This window comes from Carex rostrata, chromosome 1, assembly GCF_964058835.1.
Source record: "Carex rostrata chromosome 1, lpCarRost1.2, whole genome shotgun sequence".
Taxonomy (NCBI): domain Eukaryota; kingdom Viridiplantae; phylum Streptophyta; class Magnoliopsida; order Poales; family Cyperaceae; genus Carex; species Carex rostrata.
This window is the reverse complement of record NC_135918.1, coordinates 7156773-7183015: the sequence shown is the minus strand read 5'-3', so window position 1 is coordinate 7183015 and position 26243 is coordinate 7156773. Positions and strand designations below refer to the sequence as shown.

Sequence of the window (26243 nt, the reverse complement as noted above, 5' to 3'; positions counted from 1 at the left end):
AGGTGAAAGATTTAACCTTGTATCATTATAATTAATAAAATCAAGTTCCCTCCCAAATTGGAGTGTAACGGATGGAAATAAATTTTGTTACAAATATTTTTAGAAAAAAAATAACACAAATACCCAATCCTATATTATATATATATAATTCTCATACAATATTTTTTCCTCAAACCTACAACAGTCACCGAATTTCTCATTAACATCCTAAATTTTAATCAATCAAACAAGAAATAAGACGGAAATAAAAATTAAATTTATTTTCTCTCATTAATCATCCAAACACAAAAAAGTTAAATATGTTAATCTTTCTTTCTATTTCATTCCATTCCATTCCCTTCTATTCTTAACCTCCCATTCCTCCCTCTACTCTCCATCCAAACATGGTGTAAGTCGTGAAGAGACTAGACTTGACGACTGTCAAGGAGCAAGACTGAATTCAGATCCAATATATCTGACACGAATCTCAGAGTACACCTGTCGTTGATTTCCTAAAGTAACACAAGTTTTGTGTTTGGATCCGGACCGTCCGGTCTTACTCTGTAGGGGCTGTTTATTCTACTTGAGCCGGATTGGTCCGAATTCAGATCGGACGGTCCAGATCAAAACTCAAAATTTGTGTTACTTTAGGGAATCTGGACCCAGCAGGCCAGCACAACCAGCTCTCGTCTTTCCTTTCCCGCCCTATAAATATCTCTCGTCGCTCGAGCTCACTTCCAGTTCCCGAAATTTCAATTTTCAAATTATCAAACTGCCCCAAATATAATGGCTAAAGCCTAAAGCCCTACTCGCGCAATTGTTCTCAATTTTTTTTGATGTGATTTTATTCTCAATTTCTCTTGCACTGCCTAAGTTTAGTCAGTGAGCTTCGTTTAGACCTACAAGGCTACTGGAGACGAAGGAGAAGGACCATTCGGTATCTCTCTGGTAAGGAAGGGAAAATCGCTAGCGTTGATATAAAATTTCATTGCCTCTAAATACGACCATCTATTTTCGCCTCCAAAACTCCGCTCTCACTCTAACAGGTAAACTCTGAAATTATATATGCTATTATTCTTAGATAATTCTTAGACCTTGGTTTGAGATTTCTACTTACAATTGATTTAATTAAGACTATCAGCATTTGCGTGTGCCCCAACCCTCAATTGAAACGATATTTATACTTTACTTCCCAGGACTCCAACCGAATATATTGTTTTGGATTCGAGTTCCTGCATATGGGGAAACTTATCAATTTCAACAAAAGGTGTAGTTTTCCTGTTATGCATGTAGGAATTTTTTTTAGCAATATACCCTACTTTTGTTTTCTTTTTTAATTAATCCCTATCTAGGATTTTTAAAGTATACCATCAACTTCTGAATTGAGCGTAGTTTAGCGTCAAGCATTAGGTACTTTATTGGATTATTTTTTCTGTATTTTCTGTTTTTTTTTATAGACTTTCTCTTTTTGTATTATGCAATTACAGTATTGTCAAATTACTAATGATTTTTTTGGTGATCATATATTAAAGTTTTTTTTTTTTTTTATGTAATCAATGGCACATATGGGACATGCATTGTCAATGGCATAAAAGTTTGTATCTATGTTTGGGTATGTTTTGTTGAGTGTGAACCTAAAAGTGGTACATAATTGTACCTGTACAATAATGTGAAATTGCGAGTTGTGTTCAGCGTAACAGGTTTAGTATTTAACGGGTTGGTCAAGCATGCAAGAAAGTGCAATCAGTGCAACTAGAGGAATTCAAAGACTAAAATTTCAACTACTGTAGTTTGAGCATCATAAATCCAAACACTAGAGTTGAAACTACAGTAGTGTCAGCAAACACACATTCATTTTTTTTTTTTTCGAAAAGTTTATGGCAGAAGCTGCCAGAAGCAAATACACATTCAAACATGGGAAATGGGAGTTCCAATTGCAGCATCTCCATTTATTGATTTTGAGCTACCCAATACAGTTTCTAATACGGGCATCCAACTGGTGTGGAGCTTAGTTTTATGATTTGCACTTCTACATATAGTATTTCTATCTACCTAAATCCAAAGAGCCACTCCTGTTTCCTTTTTCCTGAAATGAAATCCAAACAGGTCCTTATCTTAATTTCAACTTGACAGGTCACACACATATAATTAGACAACAATGGTGGAGGTCAGAGATGCCAAAGGAAAAGAGATGTCACCAGATCTCGAGACATATGCAAGAAGGTATATTTAGTCTGAACCCGATTAAATTGATACACTAGCATTCTTCTCCGTCTTCACCTCTGATATTAAGAAAAAGATTCTGTGAATGACAGCTATCAGCTAGAGGCATTGGAGAAAGCCAAAAGGGAGAACACAATCGTTTACCTGGAAACGGGGTCAGGGAAGACTCTGATAGCAGTGATGCTGCTGAAGTCATATGCACACCTCCTTCGCAAGCCATCTCCTTTCATTGGTGTGTTTTTGGTTCCTACCGTTGTTTTGGTGTCTCAGCAAGCAGACGTCGTGCAGATGCACAGTGACCTAAAAGTCACCAAATTTTGGGGTGAGATGGGTGTTGATGACTGGGATGCTGCCACCTGGGATTCCCATGTGAATCAATTTGAGGTATGCATGCACGAGTTAGCTTAATTTTCACCTTCTGTCTTGCACTCGCTTAAGTGAATTAGTCTACCTATCTTTGTGTTTATTCAATTTTTTCTTTCTCAATGTACTAGATCAAGTATTTTTCTTTTTCTTTTTGAAACCTTGGCAGAGGCTGCCATGTTGTTTGTATTGAACATAAAAACCATCAGGCAATCTCTCTATGAGTATATATGTGTATGCGCGTGGGCGGAGCTTCTTCGTTAACTTTATCTCAATTCTTTTCTTCAATTCAATTTGCCTGAATATATTCACTTACTAAACTCTAAATCAATTAAGGTCAATGTTAATTTTACGAATGCAGATGAGAGGCTAATACAATTCCAATTTTGACTGACATTGACATTTTTTTTCATCTAAATAAGCAGGTTTTTGTAATGACTCCTCAAATTTTGTATGATTGTTTAAGAAAGACCTTTCTCCGGATGGATTGCATTAAGTTGCTAATTTTTGATGAATGCCATAATGCAAAAGGAAGAAGCCCTTATGCATTGATAATGACTGTATGTTAATGCCTTCTCCCATTTTCTTCCCCAAATAGCTGTTGCATTCAACCATTCCAACTATATCGAACATTATAAGTTAATTGGCAATGGATGATAAATCTTAAGCTATCAGCTGCCCTTCTCCCCACAAATTGGAGTTAATTGTTGTATTATTATCATGGCACTAATGTGCAGATTAACATTTTTTTTCCAGGAGTTCTACCACCCAAAGGTGCAATCAAACCAATCAACAAGCCTTCCAAGAATATTTGGAATGACAGCTTCTCTCATTAATTCCAGCGGTAAAGATTTCAAATGGTTTTGTCCTTTGAAATGTTAATTTGGTTACCTATACTATAAAATTTTCTTTGCTTTCCTCCATTTTCTTACAGGTTCTGATTACAACAAAGAAATTATAGGACTTGAGACTCTTATGAATTCAAAGGTAATAAAAGTCTCTCATTTTTTTTTTTTTCGAAAGCTTAGTAGTGGCTGCCAAGTGTTACATAACTCTTTCTCTCGTTTCTATTACATGAAAAACATTACTCTTTTGGTGATTTGAAGGTGTACACTGTGGATAGCGAATCGGTTCTATCCCAGTATATCCCCTTTTCGAAGACAAGAATAATATCATACAAAGATTCTGTGATTCCATCTCATGTGTATATTCGCCTTGAGGAAAAGTTGAGGAGACTTAAACTCGAGGTGCCTCTCCCTTTGTGCATTGTTTTGACTTATCCGATTCATTTATATGTACATATGAGTAGTTTGTCTCCTTGTCCTTGTTGTAGTATATCTCAAAATTGGAGAAAGAAATGACGGATTCACCCTCTTTAGATAGTGTAAAGAGAAAAATTTCGAGGTTGCATGATACATTTGTGTATTGCCTTACTGATCTTGGAGCTTGGTTGGCGGTTAAGGTATCAATTATAAATTGTTTATCTTTTTATTCTTCAATATAAGAAGTATGACATTTTAGGTTGAACAGGCAGCAGAATTATTATCAACATCAAGTATTGAAACTTGCTCGTCTTTTTGGGGTGAAGTGAAAGAATTTAGTGAGAATTATGTGAGAAAGTTCAGTCAATTGGTGTATGAAGCCTTCTCGCAGTATCTTACAAAAGGTATATAAAAAACTGCATTTTAGAAAACTCGATAGTTGTACCTAGTATATTTGCATCATACCGTGTTGTTTCTTTCTTTAACTTTTATTATGTTGCTCAGACGTGAGCATAGGTGCTGATCTTATAACAGATGTTCAATCAGATTTATTGGCTGCCAAATTGCAGTGCCTTGTCCAATGCCTTGCAGAGTACAGGTTTGCTAGAACTTGATTTTAATACTAGGTGTGTTAACTATTGGATTACCAATTAATTAATTATTTGTTCTTGCTTTTTCAGAGAGGTCAAGGAGTTGAGATGTATTGTTTTTGTTGAAAGAGTTATTACAGCTATTGTGTTGAAATCTTTTTTAAGTAGCCTCCATCAAATGTCGGGATGGGGAATTGAGTTTTTGGTTGGATGCAATTTCAATTTTCTGGGAAGTCGGAGCATCAATGAAAAGAACAAAATTGTGGATGCCTTCAGAGGAGGAGAGGTTACTAGCACTTTCTTCTGTATAAATTGCTATATATATATATATTTTTGGATATTTTGCAAATATACCTATGATATTTTTTCGTTTAACAACGGTGCCAATTTTTCTCAGTTTATTTTGAGACAACTGCGTGCACGCTTTTAATACCACACTATAATGCAGAATATACATTCCATGTAACATTGACAATCATACCCTCCCTGTTGAGCTCAAATATTTTCCGCTGGTTCAAGATCATACAACTAGAATAGAGCAGTGGTAGTATTTGGTTTCCAACTTCAGTTTTTGAGAGCAGTGTAGCACATTTTCTCTGTTTTTGTTTTCCTTCCTGAGAGGGAAGTGGGGCGATTTGGTTATTTTTGGTTGGCCTAAATTTGGTTTCCAAGTAATGTCCTACTTGCTCAATAACTCAAATTTAAAGAATTTCTGTTAGTTGGAAGTACAATAACAGTAAAATAAGGTTGTGATTTATAAAGAGACAAATAGTCAGTTCTGATGGTTGACTTTGTCGTCTCATGTACATATAGGTGAATATTATTGTTGCTACGCAAATTCTAGAGGAAGGGTTGGATGTGCCTAGTTGTAACTTGGTTGTGCGGTTTGATCCCGCAGGGAATGCCTGCAGATTCATTCAATCAAGGGGCCGTGCCCGATGTCCTGGTTCTGACTTTTTGTTGCTTGTTAGAGAGTATGCTTTTTTGTCATGTCTACAAATTGTATTCCATTGTGTCAAGTCTATCCTTGATCTCACATATCAGAATCATCCTGGCCAGTCCTGAGACCAGTGTGTTCCTTTGGTTGTAGTCTGGTACAGACATGCATCTTCAATTTCTGTTTTGGTTGGTCCATACACCAAAAAGAGAAAGGATGCAGTAGAAATAGAGTTCAAGAATGATAAAGTAAATGCAATAAAATGTATAGAATTGTAGCATATTGAATTACAGATAGATAGTAACCAGGGCAGTTCTGCTATCTTTGTTCGTTGTAACTTCCAATCCCCAATGTTTTTTATCTATTGTCTTTAAATTTGTTTTACACATTAGTAGTGTTATGAATGAATTAGTGCTATTGAAAGCACCTGTAATTTTGTTTATGAATTTTGTTCAGGGGCGATATTTTGATGCAGAACAAGGTGCAAGAATTTTTAAACAGTGGAGAAAAGATGAGGAAGGAATCTCTCAAATTGGCATCCGAGCCTTGTGAACCCCTGGGCAGTGAACTTCTGGAAGAAGGTTTTTACCTTGTGGAAAAAACTGGGGCAATTGTTACCTCGAGTTCTTGTGTCTCTTTAATTCATAAATACTGCTCCAAGCTTCCTTCTGATCGGTAGATACATAATTTTTTTTTTCTTTTTGTGTGGCCGGAAAGTTATACCAGCATTCTGCTGTACTCGCCAAGTACAGGGAAGCCATGGTTTGGCTTCAGTTCAGCAATAAAAAATGACCGAATACTTTTGCAAACCAAAAGCAATTAATAACCACTTCCTCCAAAATAAAATTGAAATAAATGCCAAGATCATCTTGGTTTAGTTGTTACTTTGTTTGGGCTCAGAAAAAGAAGTAGCTAATCAGTTTCTGGGACAAGTTCTCGGTATTAAACGGAATGTTTCCCGTCACTTAACAGTAAACTAAAGGAAAATTCTTACTATTTAGTTGCGACTAATAAGGTGAATAAATTATGATTCTTTTGGTTTTATGACATAGGTACTTCAAATCTAGCCCCAGATTTGTAATAGACAAGGAAGCCAATTCTGCCACACTGCACCTTCCAAAGAATAGTGCGGTACAGATGGTTAGTGTTAGGGGGAAGGACAACGTGTCCCTTAAGCGAAATGTTTGTCTTGAGGCATGCAAGAAGTTGCATGAAGTTGGTGCATTGAACGACTATTTGCTACCTCATTCTGATTTTTCAATTGATGATGATGATGATATTGGCCTAAAAAATGGTACTTCTTTTTAGATGTTTCTTTTATTAATGCGGGATAAATCCTGTTCAAATAATCCTAGTTTTTGCTCTATTTGCAAATAAAAAACATTAACTTGTAAGAAAATAACCTTGTAATGAAAATGCATATATGCAAAACATTTGATTATTTTTTATGGTAACTCAAAGGACTCACATTGCTAAATTAGTCTGACAATGATGCCAAGCAGATTTAGATCTTGGATTCCTAGTTTTGTGGACTTAGTTTTGAAGAGAACCTGTGTTGTTTACACTTAATATTTGGAGCCACTGAGTAATTTTTAAATATGCCCAAAAGATAAGGACCAAGGTATGGAATTATGATGCAGACCAGATGCTATTTGTACATGCAGTCAGCTATTAATTTCATTCAACGATAGGAACTTATTTCTTTCATCAAGATTTTTTTTTTGTTTTTTAGCCACAGAACTGTGTACAGAGGAGCATCCTGACTATTTTCCAGCAGTACTGTTAGACTCCTGGAGCACCTTCACATTTAGAGGAATTTACTGCTGCTACATGATATCCTTTGATCAACACAATTTTGGCAGATATGGTCCTGTTGGGAATGTCATCTTAGCTTTGGGCTCTGATTTAGGATCTGATTTATCTCCCTATTCGTTTAATTTGGAGGTCGGGTGGGGGTCTTTGAGAGTTACTCTGCAACGTATATACAACATCACTCTTAGTGCATACCAGGTTATTTTCCATCTTCTATTTCTGATGATGGATCTTTTAACAATTCCCTAACCAAATACATGATCATGCCCTTACAAGGATAACAGTATCTGTGCCCCTAGTCAATTTAAACTAAAATACCACTGAACTGCCCCTCACTTATTATTACTATTTGGGGTGGTGAAATTTTTGAAGAGGGGTATATCGAATTACAGATAACAGAGTCACATTGATACATTAGACAAAGTTCAAATCATTATTACTTAAATACTTTTAAATCCTTCAGATCAGAAAAGCTGAAATTTGATACCATTGGCATATAGCCTGGTTCATTTTGTTAAAAAAAATTTCTGTTTATATATGGAGTTTTTAAATATTAGCAAAATATTTAGCTGCATATTATTTAATTAGTATCCTTAATCTTATTGAAATTTTTAGCTACACATTAAGCCTAATAGTTTTGGTAAATCACTATGAACAACACATTCCTGAAATTATAAATAATGGTTTAAGCCTAAATATTAATCATTAATATTGCAGTTGCATTGTGGTGTAGGAGCATATTTTTTTTGTATTGTATTTTTTACAGGAGGTTGTAGGATTATCGCTATTATGTAGAGAACATAGTGCTTTATCAGAACTTACCTTATTATAGAATTGCTTACAATTGTAATATGCATCATATTACTTTGTAAAATAAAAAAAATGCACAGGTTGCACGAGTATATTAATGAATTTGATGATTATTTCAACTATATGTGACATGACAGGTTATGATGGCCAGACGATTTCAAACGAGTGTTCTTAGTCTGCTTATTGATCAAGATTTTGCTAAGCTTGAGGAAGTGACGGGCCAGCTACTTTCCTTCGAAAAGGAACTCTCTTCTTCTTCATCCTGTCCTACAAAGGAAGTTTGTTATTTGCTTCTACCATGCAAAGAGGGCAGAATCGACTGGGCAGCCATCAGTTCTCCAACCATCTTTTCCAATAAAATGTCAAATAAAACTGCGGAGGTTCACCATTTGAGTTCATGCAAATTAGAGTGTGGCTTGGTACTAACAAAAACTGCCCCCTTTTTCACATGCATGTTAAAGAATTCAGTAGTGTATACGGCCCACAGTGGTCATTTCTACATTGTTGACGGAGTTCTTGAGTCCGTACATGCCAATTCTTCCTTTGAATTGAGAAAAGGCGAGAGTGTAACCTACAAGAGCTACTACAAGTCAAAGTAATTAGTAATTATTGAAAGGTTTTCTTATCGATCATTGATATGTGCAATGCTTGACTTGCAATGCAAAATTTGATTATGTTTATTGTCAATCTAGGTATGGTATTACTTTGACTTGTGAGAGCACACCCTTTCTGGCTGGTCGACATATTGCCAGACCTCATAATTACTTGCTTCAGCATACTAGAAAGGAGAAAGGTAATTTTTTTAGGCACGTCACTTTTGCTCTGTTGCATTTAAGTTATTAAACATTTATCTCTGTTTTTTTTCTGTGGGCAGGAGAGAGCAGTGGAACTGTCGAGTTACCGCCAGAACTATGCAGTGTCATACTGTGCCCACTATCGGTCAATATGTTAGATTCCTTTAAGTTAATGCCGACTATAATGCATCGGGTTCAGTGCATGGCTCTTGCCTCTGCATTGAAAGAGCGGATTCACTGCATGCAGAATGTGAATATTCCTTCAACTAAGGTACTATAGATATATTTCTTTCTATCTAAAAAAATTGATGAAGAATAATGTACTAGTAACATGGTATAGCAGATATTGGAGGCAATCACGGCTAAGAAATGTCATGAGGAGTTTTCGTATGAATCTCTAGAAACACTTGGAGATTCCTTTCTCAAATATGCTGCCAGCCAACATCTTTTCGCAAAATATGAGCATCATCATGAAGGCATTCTAAGTAACAAGAAGGACATGTCGGTTTCCAATACTCGTCTTTGCTACATTGGTTGCCTCCATAACCTAGGGGTATGCCCCTGACAACACCCCCCCCTGTTTTTTTTTCTTCTAATACTCGGATTTTGCAAAATTTTGATCTAGGACCATTCCCCCCCTCGTTAAATTTTAATATACGTCTGGTTGTGACATATTCTATTGTCTTGTTCGGGATCAAATTTTTTATCACCGTGATGTATTTTTTCTGTTGTTCTGAATTTTCTTGTTTCTTATTATTATTGTAACATCTTTTTTCTGTTCTCTTTTTTTTTTGGCAGGGATATGTTCGTACAGAGGAGTTCAATCCTAAGCTGAGGGCTTGTCCCGGTTTGAACCCTCACATGTATGCTCCCACATCAATAAATGAGGTGTACTCGAGGGGAATGAGGCCAATAAAAAGCAAGAGGATAGCCGATATGATAGAGGCCTTGATTGGGGCATCTCTCAGCACAGCTGGTGAAGCTGCTACCTTCCTCTTTCTGGAGTGGTTGGGCACTGGCATCAGATTTCATGAAAGAATGGCTGCTGAGAGGCCGATTCTGTGTAGGCCTGAGATGTTTGTAAACATCAACAGGTTGGAGAAGCTTCTTGACTACAAATTTTGTGATTCGTCATTGTTGGTTGAAGCTCTGACACATGGGTCCTACCAGATATCTGACGTGCCTAGATCCTATCAGGTATTTTCTTTTCTCGGTTAATTTTTTTTTTCAGGATTAACAACACTGATGTCAGGCTAAAAATGATGTACTGAACTGGAAATAGGATTAGTGGTATATTATCAAATCATAGCAGTATATTGCATAACAAGGCAATCCAATAAAAAGCGAAAGGCACATAAAAGGTGCAAAAGCCGTAAATTTGCCTGAGGCACAAAAAAAATGCGTGCCTGAGTAGCATAATGCTTAATTTGGGTATTGCTAATATTAGTATCAGATTTATTGATATCTTGTGAACATTTCATTTAAATGCTAATTAAATTTTGTGCATTCATATCTGCTCACTATAGATACAGTTATAGTGCAGAAGTACCAGGAGTATGCATTTTTCTCAGATGTCATAACTAATAAATAATAAATCTGATGTTGATTGTTATTTACATTGCTCATGTTATGAACTTCCATCTATAATTTCACAAACTATTTAATCAAGATGTGTTCCTAGTATAATTATTTTTTGCATGAACTAACGCCCATATGGACAGCCAATACTTGTATATCCAAAAGTGCTTGCAAAAAAAATCCACCGCTTGTGTAAATTATCAAATGATATTATTAAGAAAACAGTAGTGCATAGGACAAACAGAACTATCTTATATGAAAATCAGTGGTTTCCTTGAAGGTCAAAAGTGAAGCTAAAATAAAAAACACATAGGCGCATGCTTCATATATGATTTTTTATTGCTTAAGCACAGTAAGGTGCAGAGAAGCGCACGCCTTGCAAATGAAAGAAGTGATGTTCTCAATCACGCTTCGGTTTGCTCTTAAGCACATGAAGTGAGCACCTTAGACTATACTAACCAGGCATAATAGTTGTAACAGCATGCTTTACTAAGCCAGTTTGACTAAGCTTACTTCTCTTGGCAATAGCCTTTTCCATAATCAAATGCACTTCATGTCTAATTTAAACTAAGGTTTTGTTTCTGACAGAGGTTAGAGTTTCTGGGGGATGCTGTGCTGGACCACTGCGTAACATTACACCTCTACAACAAGTACTACCCAGCAATGACACCTGGGTTACTGACAGACCTGAGGTCTGCATCGACCAACAATGACTGCTATGCTCATGCAGCTGTCAAAGCAGGGTTAAACAGGGACATTCTCCATGCCTCGTCAGAGCTACACCGTCAAATCACCTCCTACCTCCAAAAATTCGGCAACCATTTCTCTGGCTCTTCCTATGGCTGGGATGCTGGTATCGCTCTCCCGAAGGTATCCATCAAATTTGTTATGTATTTATTTATTTGTATGTTTACAACAAAGTTATTTTCTTTTAGTTGATATGCTATCAAGTATCAACTGCCTTTTCAAAAAATAAAAATGAAGATTTGTATGTTATTGAATTTGGGAAATCTAATGTTAATACAGGTGCTAGGGGATGTGATTGAGTCGTTAGCAGGTGCTATCTACCTGGATAGTGGGTGTGACAAGGATACTGTATGGAGATGCATCCGACCCTTGCTGGAGCCGATTGTCAGCCCTGAAACATTGGAGTACAATCCAATTAGAGAGCTGGGGGAATTATGCGATTGCAAAGGCTACACTAGCAATTACAAAACCACTGCGGAGAACGGCATGTCTTATGTCGTAGCAGAGGTGCAAGCTGGAGGGGTCACTTACAGCGAAAAGGAAACCGGGCCCAACAAAAAGACAGCTAAAAAGCTTGCGGCTCGAGCCGTGCTTAAGTGCCTCAAGGAAATCAAGACAGATTAGTAGTTAGGTCTTGGTAATAGTTATTAAGGTATTGTTCTTTGTGGAAGCCACTAGGTTTTGAATATAGCCAAGGGTTTAGCCATTTAGAGCATTTTTATACCTATTTAATAATATTATATAAAAAAAAGGGGCTGTACCAGTGCCGAAAGCTCCCACACATTGTGGGGTCTGGAGAATGGAATTTCTAGGCTGCCTTCCCCTTGCATAATATAATATTATATATTGATTACAAAATAAATAAATTTCTTAATTTTATATAATCGTTACATTTATTTTGTATTAACTAAAAGAAAATTTGTTGGTTTATTTATGTTCCTCACTTTTTTATTAATATATTTTGTTCTTTCTGATTGGGATCAAATGGAAGTCCTTTCCATTGGTGGCCTTGTTGAATTGTTCAGGGCTTTAGCCATATTTTAGTTCTGATCAGCCCTTCTGAATTATTTATGGTTTAGGAAATGCTATAGCGATAGTGTTTTTGTTTGACAAATGTATGGAAGTCATTGTCTTGATATGGTCATATGGATTAATAGATTAATTCTTTTTTTTTAGGGACATTATTTCGCAAATTTTACTATAAAAATGAGTATAATCGGTATTAGTATGGAAATTGACCATTATATTTATAGGGGCATCTGTTTATATTATCAACCAATTCTACACGGTCATAATTTTTTTTTCAAAAACCAAACAGGTAAATCAGAAATTACGTATATAATTATTCTTAAAGGCATTTAAAATGTATTGTGTGTATTGGACCGATCCATTATAATAGAGATGGGCTATGATGCATTATAATGCATAGGCTATGGTGTGCATTGGACTATAAATCACCGATTCAAAGTTTAAATGACCGATCCAAACCGTTCATCTTGTTCTCCATATTAATATGTGCTTGGAGACCAAATTTTATATTCTTTTGGAATTTTTTTACTATTTATTAAGTCATTTTGAAAATCGCTGATCTGGTGGTCTAGAAATTTTTACTGTTCACTCAGATTTTCAATAAATCTAAAAAAATAGTAAACAAAATTCCAAAAAATGTAAAATTTGGTCTCCAAGCACATATTAATATGGAGAACAAGATGAACGGCTTGGATCGGTCATTTGGATTTTGAATCGGTGATTTATGGTCCAATGCACACCATAGCCTATGCATTGCAATGCACCATAGTCCATCTCAAAATAATATATGAATATATAAAATTAATAATTTATTAAATACTAAATTACGCCCAAAAAAAAGATATGTTTGCCGAGAGCTTTTTGCATCGGTAAAGTGTTGAACCAAATGAATAATGAAATGAAGTACTCAAATTAGTAAATTGTTATGTACGTGTTTCTCTGTTTTGTTTTTTTTTGGTTAACATGTACATGTTTCTCTGAATTCTCTGATATATACATAACGGTACTACCAATATTCTCTGACGCAATTCTTTTGACGAAGCGATCACAGATTTACAGACTGAACCAAAAAATTGAGAAGCCTGAAATAGTATAATACATAATAATGTGTGACAGTTAAGATTAAAATCCAAATCTCCATGACTACAAAGTAAAATTCTAACCACTGAACTATATGCACAAATTTAATATTTTATGAGGAGGCTAAATTATATAAAAAAATTAAATTAAATTTTAATATTCAACTAAAATTGCTCCATAATAAAAACAACAACATTGTAATATATGTAGTCTGGGAGTGTGAAATCTACCTCGGCATCTGCATGCTCCTTAACATCTGCTGGAAGTCAAAATCTTTCTCCTGCTTAAGCTGCAAAACAAGCTCTTCACAAACGAAAACCTGAGGAAAAGAAACTGGCCTCACAATGGTCGTTATGCGGAACATATCGATACTTACTAGTGTCGTGTTCCTTCACAGCTCCATGGTGAAACCTATATCCATACCTCCTAAATGAGCGAGTTGGGGTATTCTCAAACTTAGCTCATTTATTAAACGAATCAACCAACTCGAGTTATAACTGACTCGAGTTGTAAATGAGCGAGTTAAAGTGAGCAATTAGCGAACGAGTTATGAGCAAGTTAAGAGTTTGAGCAATTTTCAACAGTTCTAATTGTGCACAATACCATATAACCTCACTCCTTGCCTATCACTATTCCAATTTCTAACCATCAAGTAGCCAGACAACTCTCCTCTCTTACAGCTCGCTCTGCCGGAACTTATTTTCCACACTCTTTCAGGAATATTGTGTGAGGTGCTGTCGTGTTGATGGGGAAGACACGATCTTAAAGAAGAAGAAGAAGATTTATATTTTACAAACGAGGTTTAATTGATTCTCTCTTCTTATTTTTTCAAAATAGCATCTATTTGCATAGTATTAGTTTGTTCCTTATGTCAACGCAAATTATTAAAGAAAATTGAAAATTGACCCCATAGTTTTAATAAAAAATAATTATCATGAGTTCCATAATTTATAAAATATATTAGATTCATATTAAAAATTAATTATCATGCCTTTCTAATAAAGGCATTTTTATCCCATTGATCACTTTCTTGTGCATATATCTTTAAATAGTGAACATGCCTGATGCATCGAGCAACATGAACTGCAACATGCTCTTCTCTCACTTCGGCAAAGTGAGTATAACTATAAACAATTAAAGTGTCCTGTAGCACAGCAGTGTGCTGATTTCCCTAGTTGTGCAATTTTTACCACCAATTAAATCTGATTAACCATTGTGCAAATGCCTCAAATTAACTTAATTTTTTCAATCAAGCCTCAAGTATGTATTAGTTAGTACCAAAACTATACAACTTAGAATTAAAAAAAAAAGTTGTAATAAGAATATAAAAGAGAAGGACTAAACTATAGTAGTGGAATGATGTCAGTAGATGGAACCAGAAGCTGGTATTGCTATTACTTAGATCACTTTTCAGACCACTCTTAGATTTTATCATGATTTGATATAACTTGTTTTAATCTTGTTTTAGATTTTGACTAGTGTATGTGTCTGCTTGGTTCTGACTTCTGAGCACTCATTATAGGACATAACATCTCAAATTTCACATAAAAGAACTTGTTTTTGTTACTCTAGGTAGACTGCTAGACTACTAAACTCAAAAAAAGGAACTTATTACTTCTAAGAAAATATTATTGCTGTTGCGCAATGTTCTGGTATGCTTTTGCTCCCTCCGGCACGCCCCTCTATCGTGTGGCCACTTTGTTTCTCCATTTTTAGTTCGGGAGCAATGCGAGACGAGCGAACCAGCTTGTACTAGTTACTATGCATCCTCATGCCACCCATGTACTACACATTCTGGCTATCTAGGACAATCCTAACTTTGTGCAAAGCCAGCCAACTTTCTTTACCCTTCAACAAACTTAAGTAACAAGCGGAAAAAAATAATCTAAAAATAGGTATTTTTCTACCACTACCCTTTTCGTTCACTTATGCCTCTCATTAATTATTGACCGTGCTTTCTCGTTATAAATGGTGTTGTTATCATTCCCTATCTCTAATGCTTCAGCCACTGTTTGCAAGTCTTAGACAGTACCTGCCCTCTTTCACCCATTTTTTTTGTATTGTGAAAATCAAACCACATATTTTATAGTGAAATGGAACATGGAGGGCAAGGGAGAGAAGAAGACGAAATCAGAATAGGATCGATCCCGAAAGGGAGACGCACGAAGCGCTATAGACCTCCCTTCCCACCAGCTCTACAAGAAAATGAAAATAGATTTTGCTCTTGCGATCAAGATCATGGGCCAATTGTTGGTTCATTGGCTCCGGCTGTTGACTTTCCCTCACCCCCGTCATTGTCATCTCCCTCGTCTCAAGAATCATTATGTGAAAAACATACCGAGGAAGAGCAAGCAGTAGCATCTTACCTCCTCCTACTTTCCAACAGTCCTGAGGCTCCCTGTCATGTGGCACCTATACTGATTAATGAGGCACTGCCAGTTCAATTTGCCGAGGCCGAGGCCAAGTCCAAAAACATCTACACAAGCAAATGGATCAATTCAGATGGTCAAGTTTTCTATCGATGTACCACCTGCGCAAGGGACTTTCTTAGCTTTCAAGCACTTGGTGGCCACTGTGCAAGTCACAAAAAGTCAAGGTCGACGCCTCAGCCTAAAATTGAGTACAATAGCAGAACTAGCATCCATGAAATTAGCAAAGTTGCCGAGGAGGAGAGAGAAGAAGAATATACATTTAAGTGGAGCATGAATTCATTCACTATGGCTATTACCAAGACCAGAGTCCATCAATGCACGATATGCGGATCCAAATTAGCCTCTGGACAGGCACTTGGTGGCCACATGAGGCGGCATTAGACATTTGCTAAACCCGGAACGGGTAGAACCCGTTTTGCCCGGCCCGTACCCGTTACCCGTGGTACCCGTACCTGTTGCCCGGGCACAAACGGGTAGACGGGTACGGGTAATAAACGGACCGGATAACATAATTTAAAAAATAACCCGTTGTACCCGTACCCGTCTACCCGCCAACCCGTACCCGCCTACCCGTACCCATCTACCCGCATACTCGTACCCGTTACCCGTACCCATCTACCCGCATACCCGTACCCATCTACCCGCATACCCGTACCCGACCCGTTTCACTTCAAAAAAATTTGAATTTTTTTGAAAAAAACAGAAAAAAAAAAAAAACGGGCGGACCGGACCCGTACCCGGATACCCGGACCTGTACCCGCGGTACCCGTACCCGTCAACCCGCAACGGGTACGGGTAATAAACGGACCGGATATAGGTTTTGGCCCAATTACCCGTCTACCCGTTACGGGTTTTACCCGTACCCGACCTACCCCTTTACCCGTCCTACCCGTTACCCGTAACGGGTAACCCGGAACGGGTCACGGGTAACCCGTTAGCAATTGACTAGGCGGCATCGAAATCCAGACATGGTTGCACTGGATACTGACATAAAGGAAGAAAACGAGGTATTCAACAAAGAAAATCAAAATAGTCCATTGGCTCTTGATCTCAACTTCCCACCACCGTTGGAAGAAAAACGTGCAACTACTTTGTTGGTCTCGCCCGAGGTGGATTTTCATTTTTGATGCTAGTGTGAGTAATGTGTCTTAGTTGTAATTTTTTTTTCACACCACTTGGACTACACAAACACAAGGGTTTACAAAATTTTGAGGAGGCAAAAAATGATATGTAAATAATACGATCGGTGTTACCTGTGAAGGAGATGCATGTAGCATGTGCTCCTAATTTTTCTCTTAGAGCTGGCCACCATTAGTCAAGCTCTATGTGCATATCTGTACTTAAACTACTGAAAAAAAAATTGAATTTTCTAGATACTAACGTGATGTACTTTTTTTTCCTTATGAAGAAACACCTAAAATGATATAGGTGGTTGATTGAGCTTAATTTAAGGCAGAGTTAGAGGCTAAGAGCTGATATACCTTTTCATTCATGTTTTATAGTTCTAGTGCTTTGATCTTTCTATAAGGAGGCTCTAATGATGAATAAAGTAACTCAATTAGATTAGATGATCAGGCTTACTGTCACCCATTATTTTTTCTTCTTTTTTGTTTTTGGAAAGAGCAAATTACAGCGAAACAACGCCAATACTGTGGGATGTAATTGATATCTCCATATTATATCTAAATCACAGTCCTAATTTACACTAAAACCTGTGTTTTAAAGCCTATAAAAGTGGACTTTGTACTTGTATTTCGATAAAATGTGGTACTGCTATGCTTTGTTTGGTATTTTGCAGGAAAAATAGCGAAAAACTGGATCTGACTACTTTTCATACGGCCCGTATGATATTTTGTACGGCCCGTACAAGATCTGCCCAACCACACAGAAGGTTCCACAACAGAGGCACAAAGTCTCCAAGACAAAGCACAGGCATACGGCCCGTAGGACGCTAATTCGGAAAATCCAGCTGGAATCTGAAATGAGCATAATTTAAGGAGGCCGAAAAGGAAGCCTCTGGGGGCATAATCTGAGGTATTAAATGAGATATTCCACACCATAAAAAGGGGATTTCGTGGTTGAACCTGGACAACCTTCCCTAGGGGGAGCGAGGGCTTGGCTTGGAGAACAAGTAGAGAGGAGAAAAACGAGAGTTTTGCGACGGATCTTCTTCGTTCCTCGAGTTTTGCCATGAGCTCCCTTATCATTATCTTTACTTGTTTTATTTGCTTTCTTTTCTTTTAGTTTCTAGGGATAAGATGTAGTTTCTAGTTTGGTTTTGTTTGCATGCTACTTGGATTTTGTGTTAAATGCTTTGTTTTTACCTTGTTGTGTAGTATTTTGATTGCTTTATTTGTGCTTGCTTGAATCGATTAGTCATCCCGTTAAATGAATGCGCACATCTAAGTGTTAGGAGCCAAGTCTATGACATTTAATCCAACCGAATAAAGTATATGAAGTAGGGTGAAACCAAGGAGTACCCGAAAGGTGAAACTTTCCTTGAGGCGAAAGTCCTTGGATACTTTTAGTAAACCGATAAGTAACTTGGATAAATTAGGCCAAAATGCGAAAGTTGAGGTTTAATGCATCTAAGAGGGAAGTATTTGAGTCCGGTAATCGGGTACTAGGCCAAAATGCGAAAGTTGAGGTTAGGTATCTAGATCTGGTCGATAGAAACCCTAAACATTAGCACCAACGCAGAAAACAGTAGCTGCAGCATTAACTCGGGGTCCTCTACGGGCCGTACGGGAATCCGTACGGGCCGTATGCCTCGGGGCTGGACAGAAATGAAATCTGAACCCTGGAAACGCCTTTTTATTCTTATTAAACAAAACCCCAAAAATATTTATTGTTTTGAATATTATTATTAATCTTTTTAAAACACCAAAATCACATTTTCAACTTCTAGAGTTTATTTAATTTAAGTAAAGTCCAGTTAAGTTTCAACCGTCCCTGTGGATCGATACCTGATAATACTACGCGATTAGGATTGTACACTTGCAATCTGAGTCGAAAGTGTAATCAAGGTTAAAAGGTACAGCTTGCTGTACTGAAACTTTGTGCATACTTTTGTGTGAACAATCTGTGTAGTCCAAGTTTTTGGTAGAAAACTTGTTCACACAAAAGTATGCACAAAGTTTCAGTACAGCAAGCTGTACCTTTTAACCTTGATTACACTTTCGACTCAGATTGCAAGTGTACAATCCTAATCGCGTAGTATTATCAGGTATCGATCCACAGGGACGGTTGAAACTTAACTGGACTTTACTTAAATTAAATAAATTCTAGAAGTTGAAAATGTGATTTTGGTGTTTTAAAAAGATTAATAATAATATTCAAAACAATAAATATTTTTGGGGTTTTGTTTAATAAGAATAAAAAGGTGTTTCCAGGGTTCAGATTTCATTTCTGTCCAGCCCCGAGGCATACGGCCCGTACGGATTCCCGTACGGCCCGTAGGGGACCCCGAGTTAATGCTGCAGCTACTGTTTTCTGCGTTGGTGCTAATGTTTAGGGTTTCTATCGACCAGATCTAGATACCTAACCTCAACTTTCGCATTTTGGCCTAGTACCCGATTACCGGACTCAAATACTTCCCTCTTAGATGCATTAAACCTCAACTTTCGCATTTTGGCCTAATTTATCCAAGTTACTTATCGGTTTACTAAAAGTATCCAAGGACTTTCGCCTCAAGGAAAGTTTCACCTTTCGGGTACTCCTTGATTTCACCCTACTTCATATACTTTATTCGGTTGGATTAAATGTCATAGACTTGGCTCCTAACACTTAGATGTGCGCATTCATTTAACGGGATGACTAATCGATTCAAGCAAGCACAAATAAAGCAATCAAAATACTACACAACAAGGTAAAAACAAAGCATTCAACACAAAATCCAAGTAGCATGCAAACAAAACCAAACTAGAAACTACATCTTAGCCCTAGAAACTAAAAGAAAAGAAAGCAAATAAAACAAGTAAAGATAATGATAAGGAAGCTCATGGCAAAACTCGAGGAACGAAAAAGATCCGTCGCAAAACTCTCGTTTTTCTCCTCTCTACTTGTTCTCCAAGCCAAGCCCTCGCTCCCCCTAGGGAAGGTTGTCCAGGTTCAACCACGAAATCTCCTTTTTATGGTGTGGAATATCTCATTTAATACCTCAGATTATGCCCCCAGAGGCTTCCTTTTCGGCCTCCTTAAATTATGCTCATTTCAGATTCCAGCTGGATTTTCCGAATTAGCGTCCTACGGGCCGTATGCCTGTGCTTTGTCTTGGAGACTTTGTGCCTCTGTTGTGGAACCTTCTGTGTGGTTGGGCAGATTTTGTACGGGCCGTATGAAAAGTAGTCAGATCCAGTTTTTCGCCATTTTTCCTGCAAAATACCAAACAAAGCATAGCAGTACCACATTTTATCGAAATACAAGTACAAAGTCCACTTTTATAGGCTTTAAAACACAGGTTTTAGTATAAATTAGGGCTGTGATTTAGATATAATATGGAGATATCAAATTCCCCCAAGCTTGAACTTTGCTTGTCCTCAAGCAAAAATCCCAACTTAGGTATCGGGTTGGACTACCTAAATGCAGATAAATTCCTAAATGTGAAAAATTTACATGAGCTTGCTATTGTTAAGAACCTAGAGAATCATTTTGGATACAATTTGGACTTTCCTTGATCAATTTGATTCACCCCACAAATTGACTAATGAAATTTCATATTATGAGATGCTTTAATATTTGCAAAAACTAATTACTTGAATTGATCAATCTTTCATTCTTACATTGAAATTATGCCTTCGTTTGTGGTGATTTTTCCTTTTTCGCCCCCCCCAAGCTTGAAACAAGCTTAGGTTAGAAAGTCGCGGATTTCATGTGTTGATAACTGCAAATATTTTTGAAACTTTTCGAGCTCAAAGGCATCCCGTCGAATTGTGCTAGTACTCTTTTTTCCTTGGGAGACGAGCTCAAAGGCGCCCAGTAGGACTTATTGCCAGTACTCTTATTTTCTCCATCTTTTCATTTATTTCATTTGCATATATCATGAATACACACATCCAAGGTATTCTTTCATACCCATGGATATCCCAATCTTTCTATTATTTAAAATCCCCAATTCCCTATTTTATAAGGCACGGTTCAGTTTCAAAATGTTTTTTCAATACAATTCAAGTTTTCATTTTTTCAAAGTTTCTAAACATCCCATCCTATGCAATTCTTTGATCAAACATGGGGTTATTTCTAATCTTTCAAAGTCATCCAAATCACAATCAAAAATTTTCAATCAAGTACTTAATTCTAACAATCACACAAATTTATCGCCAAAATAAACATGAGTTTTATACTTTATGCACTTTCAGACAATGAAGTCCAATTATGCAAGACTCTATTTTTCATAACCTCGTAAAACATCTTGACAAATTTGCAATCTCAAGCAATTAAGTTCAAAATCACAAATTCTATTCAAGGTCAAGTAAAAATCAAGGTTATAAATCCTAAAAAGTTTGAAAAATAAACATGACCTAAATGCAGATACAATTTTCTTCTATTTTAGTAATCGGACTAAATCATTAGCTGTGATCAAACCGTCACGTTTTTCTCTAACTAATCGATCAATTATTCTCGATTAATTGCTTGATGGTATTTGTTCGACCACCGTATACCGTTGTTACAACACTAGTTCAGTGGACATGGAAACAGTATTTCGGAAAAAGACCGCTGCTTGTTATGAATTTGTGTTATTATTTAAGTTCGACTTGTGAGATCGAGATAATTGCCTGCTACTTCTAAGAAAAAAAAAATAGTGAGAATGTGAGATCAATCTCTGCTCCTTTTCTTACTTGAAAAAAAATAAAAAAGGGATTATAAAGATGTTTTTTATTTTTATTTTGTTAACAAGAAATAAGTTTTGTTTTCAAGGAGTTCATACTTCTATTAGATTTATAGGAGCTCAAATCATTTCTTTAGCACAATTTTAGATGAAATCAAAAGGGAGGGACAGTCTCTTTACATTCAGAGGCGAATGCAGGATTTTGATCAGGGTAGGACAAGAAATTATTGAATTGGATTTAAATAGATAATCGGATCCAAACCCATTAAATAATCAGATACTAGATAAAGCATGATAACAAAAACAACAAAAATAGTATTATAACACAATTTACTCCATAATATTTAGATAATCAACTAAGCAAACTACTAATTAAAACATGACAAAAAATCAACAAAATAGTATTCTTTTGCATAACAAAAACAACAACAAATATTATCATTTTACATATTGTTCGCTTCTCAGAGTGTGCTTACAAAGTTCCAAATACAACTAATTGTACTTGTTTTTAAACCTTGAATCCACTCACGTCTAGGATTGCAAGTGTACAATCCTATCCGTGTAGTAAAATAAGGTATCGATCCTCAGGGACGGTTAAACTCAATTCTAGACTTTCACAAATCCAAGTTAGGTACTAGAAGTTTGAAGAATTGGGTTTGATTTGTTTATGTTTCCTAATTTCAAAAGACAATTCAATTAAAGGTAAATGAAAGCGATTAAAAGATTTGGTTTTGAATCAATTATAGAAGGTGTTCTTAGGGTTTCAGACTTCATCTCAAACTTTTCCTTCTCTGGACCTATCATACAACTCGCATCATCTCTGATGCGACCTGTGTGATGCGACTCGCATCATCTCTGATGCGGGTCGCATGGCCCTCGAGCAGAGCTGACATGAGTTCGTATCTAAGTTGATTTCTTGTGCGAGGCTTCAACCTGTGGCTCTCGCCTACTGGTATCTATCCTAAATTGATTGTCTGGTTAACTAGAAGTATCTATAACCTCTCGATAATAGAAATTTCACCTCTCGGTTACTATTGATCTTAGATCTACTTCAAGTGCTCAATTACAATTGCAAGATACATCAAGGCCTAATTACTAGAAGAGATGCTATAGACATCTAACAGTAGACAATCAAGAATCAATCAAGAAATCACAATCAAGCAAACGATGAATACTCAAACAATCAATCACACAAGTTCAACATTAGATCAAAACATCATTCAACTCAAAGAAAAGGTTTAGAGATTACATCTTAACCCTAAGAACTAGAGATCTACTCAAGCATAGCAAAAGAAAGCATAAAAGAGAGAGAGAATAAGCAAATCATGATGGAGCTCGAAGATCCAAAGTAGATTGGAGAGGATCTTGAAATCTTCCCTTCTCTTCTTCTTCAATCAAGCTCCAATCTCCTTCTTCTCTCTTGATCTTCGCTCTTTTTGTGTTCTGGAATGTAGAGGGGGAAAAAGCTCTCCAATTTCTGGCTTAGGACCTCTTTATATAGGCATTAGATCTGACTTGGAGCTTATCAGGTCGAATTTGAATTGGGCGGCAACAGTTGATGCGACTCGCATCAACTGGATGCGACTCGCATCAACTGGATGCGACTCGCATCAGATGGTCTTCAAGAGAGAGCAGTGAGGGTCGCATCGCAGGTCGCTTTGGGCTTGGATGCGACTCGCACCAGGTGAATGCGACTCGCATCAGAGCTTCCTGAAGTCTACCTTTTGCCTGATTTCACCTGATTCCTGCAAAGTAGGAACCAAAACATAGCAGTACCACATTCTAGGGATATTCAATGTAAAAGGTGCTATTTGTTGGTTCAAAATATCATTTTCTGTATGGAAACAAGTCAATATAATAGGTCTAATAATGTGACATCACATATTAAAAAAAACCATATGCTAAATAATTAATTAATTCAATGGAGAGAGTCTTTCTTTACGGTTCTTCATAGATTGGAATCTTTACATAATTCTTTCATCATCGACACGCATAAACTCCTTCTTAATGTAAGTAACCAACAAATCATTCAACCATTGATCTCCCATGGCACTTCTTAAGTTATTTTTCACGAAATAAAATACCCTTTCAACACTAGCGGTTGCCACCGGCAATATCAATGCCAATTTTAATAATTTGTAAACCAAGGGATAAACATTGTGCTTATTCGTTTCCACCATTTTTTTAGAAAGTTCACTTAAGGTCTTTAGTTCAAAATCTCTATCATCTTTCATATCTAAGTGGTAATTCCCCAATTGACTATCTAGGGTTAATAGATCATATTGGTTAAATCAGAGGGATAAAATTGAGCAAATTGAAGCAACCTATCTTTGTTAAATGATGAAAAAAAGTTCTTTGGATCTAAGCATGACGTACAAATAAGAAGTTTGGTATCAGTTTCCGTGAATCTTTCACCAAGCTCTCGTAATTGCATATCAATAACCGTGTAAAATAAATCAACACGATAATAATGCAAATTAGTTAAGTTTGTTGGGCACCGTGGGTTCACTACATATAAATCATCCATATTTGGAACAATAATATCATGGTTGTCACAAAATGTACACACTAATTGGAATAATGAATCCCAGCCACTATCACTCATATCTTGCAACCTAGATTTTGTATAATTCACCAAACGTATAGCATTCAGCATATCTTGATCTTTGCGTAATTACATTATCTAATGTTTTACCTATATATGTGATGCAATTGCTTTTTTCTTTGATAATTTGCTAATGTAGGTGATATCTCCATATTTGATCTATTGTTCCGACCAATTCCTGTACCAAAATATGTGTTTTAAACCACCAAATCGCGTATTTTACATTGAATATCCATAGAATGTGGTACTGCTGCGATTTCATTCTTATTTTGCAGAAAACAGGCGAAATCAGGGAAGTTACTGAATTCTGAGACTCTGCACGCGACCCTCATCACATCTGACGTGACCCTCATCAGAGTCGATGCGGGTAGCATCAGACCTGACGCGGGTAGCATCAGAGTCGATGCGGGTAGCATCAGACCTGACGCGGGTAGCATCAGAGTCGATGCGGGTAGCATCAGACCTGACGCGGGTAGCATCAGAGTCGATGCGGGTAGCATCAGACCTGACGCTGGTCGCATCGCGAGCTTCCAGAGCAAACAGCAAAGGCCCAATAAAGGCCCAGAATTGAAGCACTCGTTTTGAAAAGTCTATAAATAGGCCACCCCTGCTACCAGAGAGGGAGTTCCGAATTTGAAGATTCAAAACCTCAAGAATTGGAGTGTTGATCAAGAAAGAAGGGAAGATCCTTGCTAGATTACTACATTGGGTTCTATCATGATCTCTTCTCTTCTCTCTTCTTTTATGATGTTGTTTGAGTAGATCTTTCTTGTTTCTAGGGTTGATGTAGTCTAAAGCTTTGATTGTATGTATTGCATTTGAATTTGAGTTGTTCTTGTGATCAATTGATTGAGTATTATTCTTCCATTGCTTGATTTTGATTGTTTGAATCTTGATTGTCTATTGTTGAGTGTTTCTTGCATCTCATCTAATATCTTGACTTGATCCTTCTTGCAATTTAATCAAGCACATGAGGTAGGTTAGAAATCTGAAAAGATAGATCAATTGAACCGAAAGGTGAGATTTTCATTTATTGAGAGATAGTGGATACCTTTAGCAAACCGATCAATTGACTTAGATTGAACACGAATAAACGAGAGTTGAAAGTTGTAGATCTAAGAAGGTGAAATTGCAATTCCTTACTAGGTTTCTGGTGCTAATAAACGAGAGTTGAGGCTCAGGAATCGTAGGTAGGGTCAGTAGAACCTTGCACAATCGAATAACTCAGAAACATGTGCAATGCTGCATTCACTCGAGGGCCATGCAAGTCGCATGGGAGACCATGCGAGTCGCATCACTAGGGTCGCATCAGAGATGATGCGAGTCGAGTGAGGGTCCAGAGAGGCAAAGCTGAGGATGAAATCTGAAACCCTGGAAACATCCTTTTAAACTTGACTGAAACAAACATTTATTTTCCTTTGCAATCTTTTGTTATTGAATTGAGAAATTGAAACGAATTCAAACCAAACCTTTCACTTCTAGTACCTAACTCGGATTTGTAGGAATTTAGAATCGAATTAAACCGTCCCTGAGGATCGATACCTTATTATACTATACGGATAGGATTGTACACTTGCAATCTTAGACGAGAGTTGATTCAAGGTTTAAACTGTTACAGCTAGCTGTACCTGAGACTTTGTAGCATACCTTTGTAAGCGAACAGAGACCATGCGGGTCGCATCACTAGGGTCGCATCAGAGATGATGCGAGTCGAGTGAGGGTCCAGAGAGGCAAAGCTGAGGATGAAATCTGAAACCCTGGAAACATCCTTTTAAACTTGACTGAAACGAACATTTATTTTCTTTTGCAATCTTTTGTTATTGAATTTAGAAATTGAAACCAATTCAACCAAAGTTTGTCACTTCTAGTACCTAACTCGGATTTGTAGGAATTTAGAATCGAATTATACCGTCCCTGAGGATTGATACCTTATTATACTATAGGATAGGATTGTGCACTTGCAGTCTTAGACGGAAGTTGATTCAAGGTTTAAACTGGTACAGCTAGCTGTACCTGAGACTTTGTAACATACTTTTGTAAGCGAACAGTAGGAAAGATTAATTGTAGCTGGAACAAGTGGATTAGAGCATAGAAATGAAGGAGATAGTCTTCTGATAGTTCATGCAGAATAGTCTGACATTTAGTTTACTTGTTTTGTTGATGTAGTAGTGTATG

The 26243-nt window shown here is 36.9% G+C and overlaps 2 protein-coding genes across 7 annotated transcripts; both read left to right on the top strand.

The window, feature by feature from the left end:
- Window positions 1–662: 662 nt before the first annotated feature.
- Window positions 663–12029, top strand: LOC144555197 (endoribonuclease Dicer homolog 2a-like). 6 transcript variants are annotated; one of them, XM_078303448.1, is made up of 23 exons: window positions 908–1025; window positions 1176–1246; window positions 2113–2202; window positions 2295–2586; window positions 2988–3125; window positions 3322–3409; window positions 3500–3552; window positions 3672–3812; window positions 3899–4027; window positions 4096–4231; window positions 4332–4425; window positions 4508–4703; window positions 5231–5391; window positions 5811–6029; window positions 6407–6648; window positions 7087–7364; window positions 8114–8571; window positions 8669–8769; window positions 8851–9041; window positions 9111–9323; window positions 9569–9967; window positions 10937–11218; window positions 11375–12029. In XM_078303448.1, exons 3-23 carry the CDS (start codon window positions 2138–2140, stop codon window positions 11717–11719), a joined length of 4221 nt encoding a protein of 1406 aa, XP_078159574.1. In that variant the 5' UTR covers window positions 908–1025; window positions 1176–1246; window positions 2113–2137; the 3' UTR covers window positions 11720–12029. The 6 variants fall into 6 exon arrangements, with proteins under 6 accessions (XP_078159590.1, XP_078159605.1, XP_078159582.1 ...); XM_078303464.1 differs by lacking the exon at window positions 1176–1246 and having other exon boundaries at window positions 663–1025; window positions 2991–3125; XM_078303479.1 differs by lacking the exon at window positions 1176–1246 and having other exon boundaries at window positions 663–1025; window positions 2991–3125; window positions 9114–9323; window positions 11375–11972.
- Window positions 12030–15297: 3268 nt separating this feature from the next.
- Window positions 15298–16017, top strand: LOC144553566 (zinc finger protein ZAT5-like). Its single transcript, XM_078301826.1, has one exon. It carries the CDS (start codon window positions 15298–15300, stop codon window positions 16015–16017), a length of 720 nt encoding a protein of 239 aa, XP_078157952.1.
- Window positions 16018–26243: the final 10226 nt, after the last annotated feature.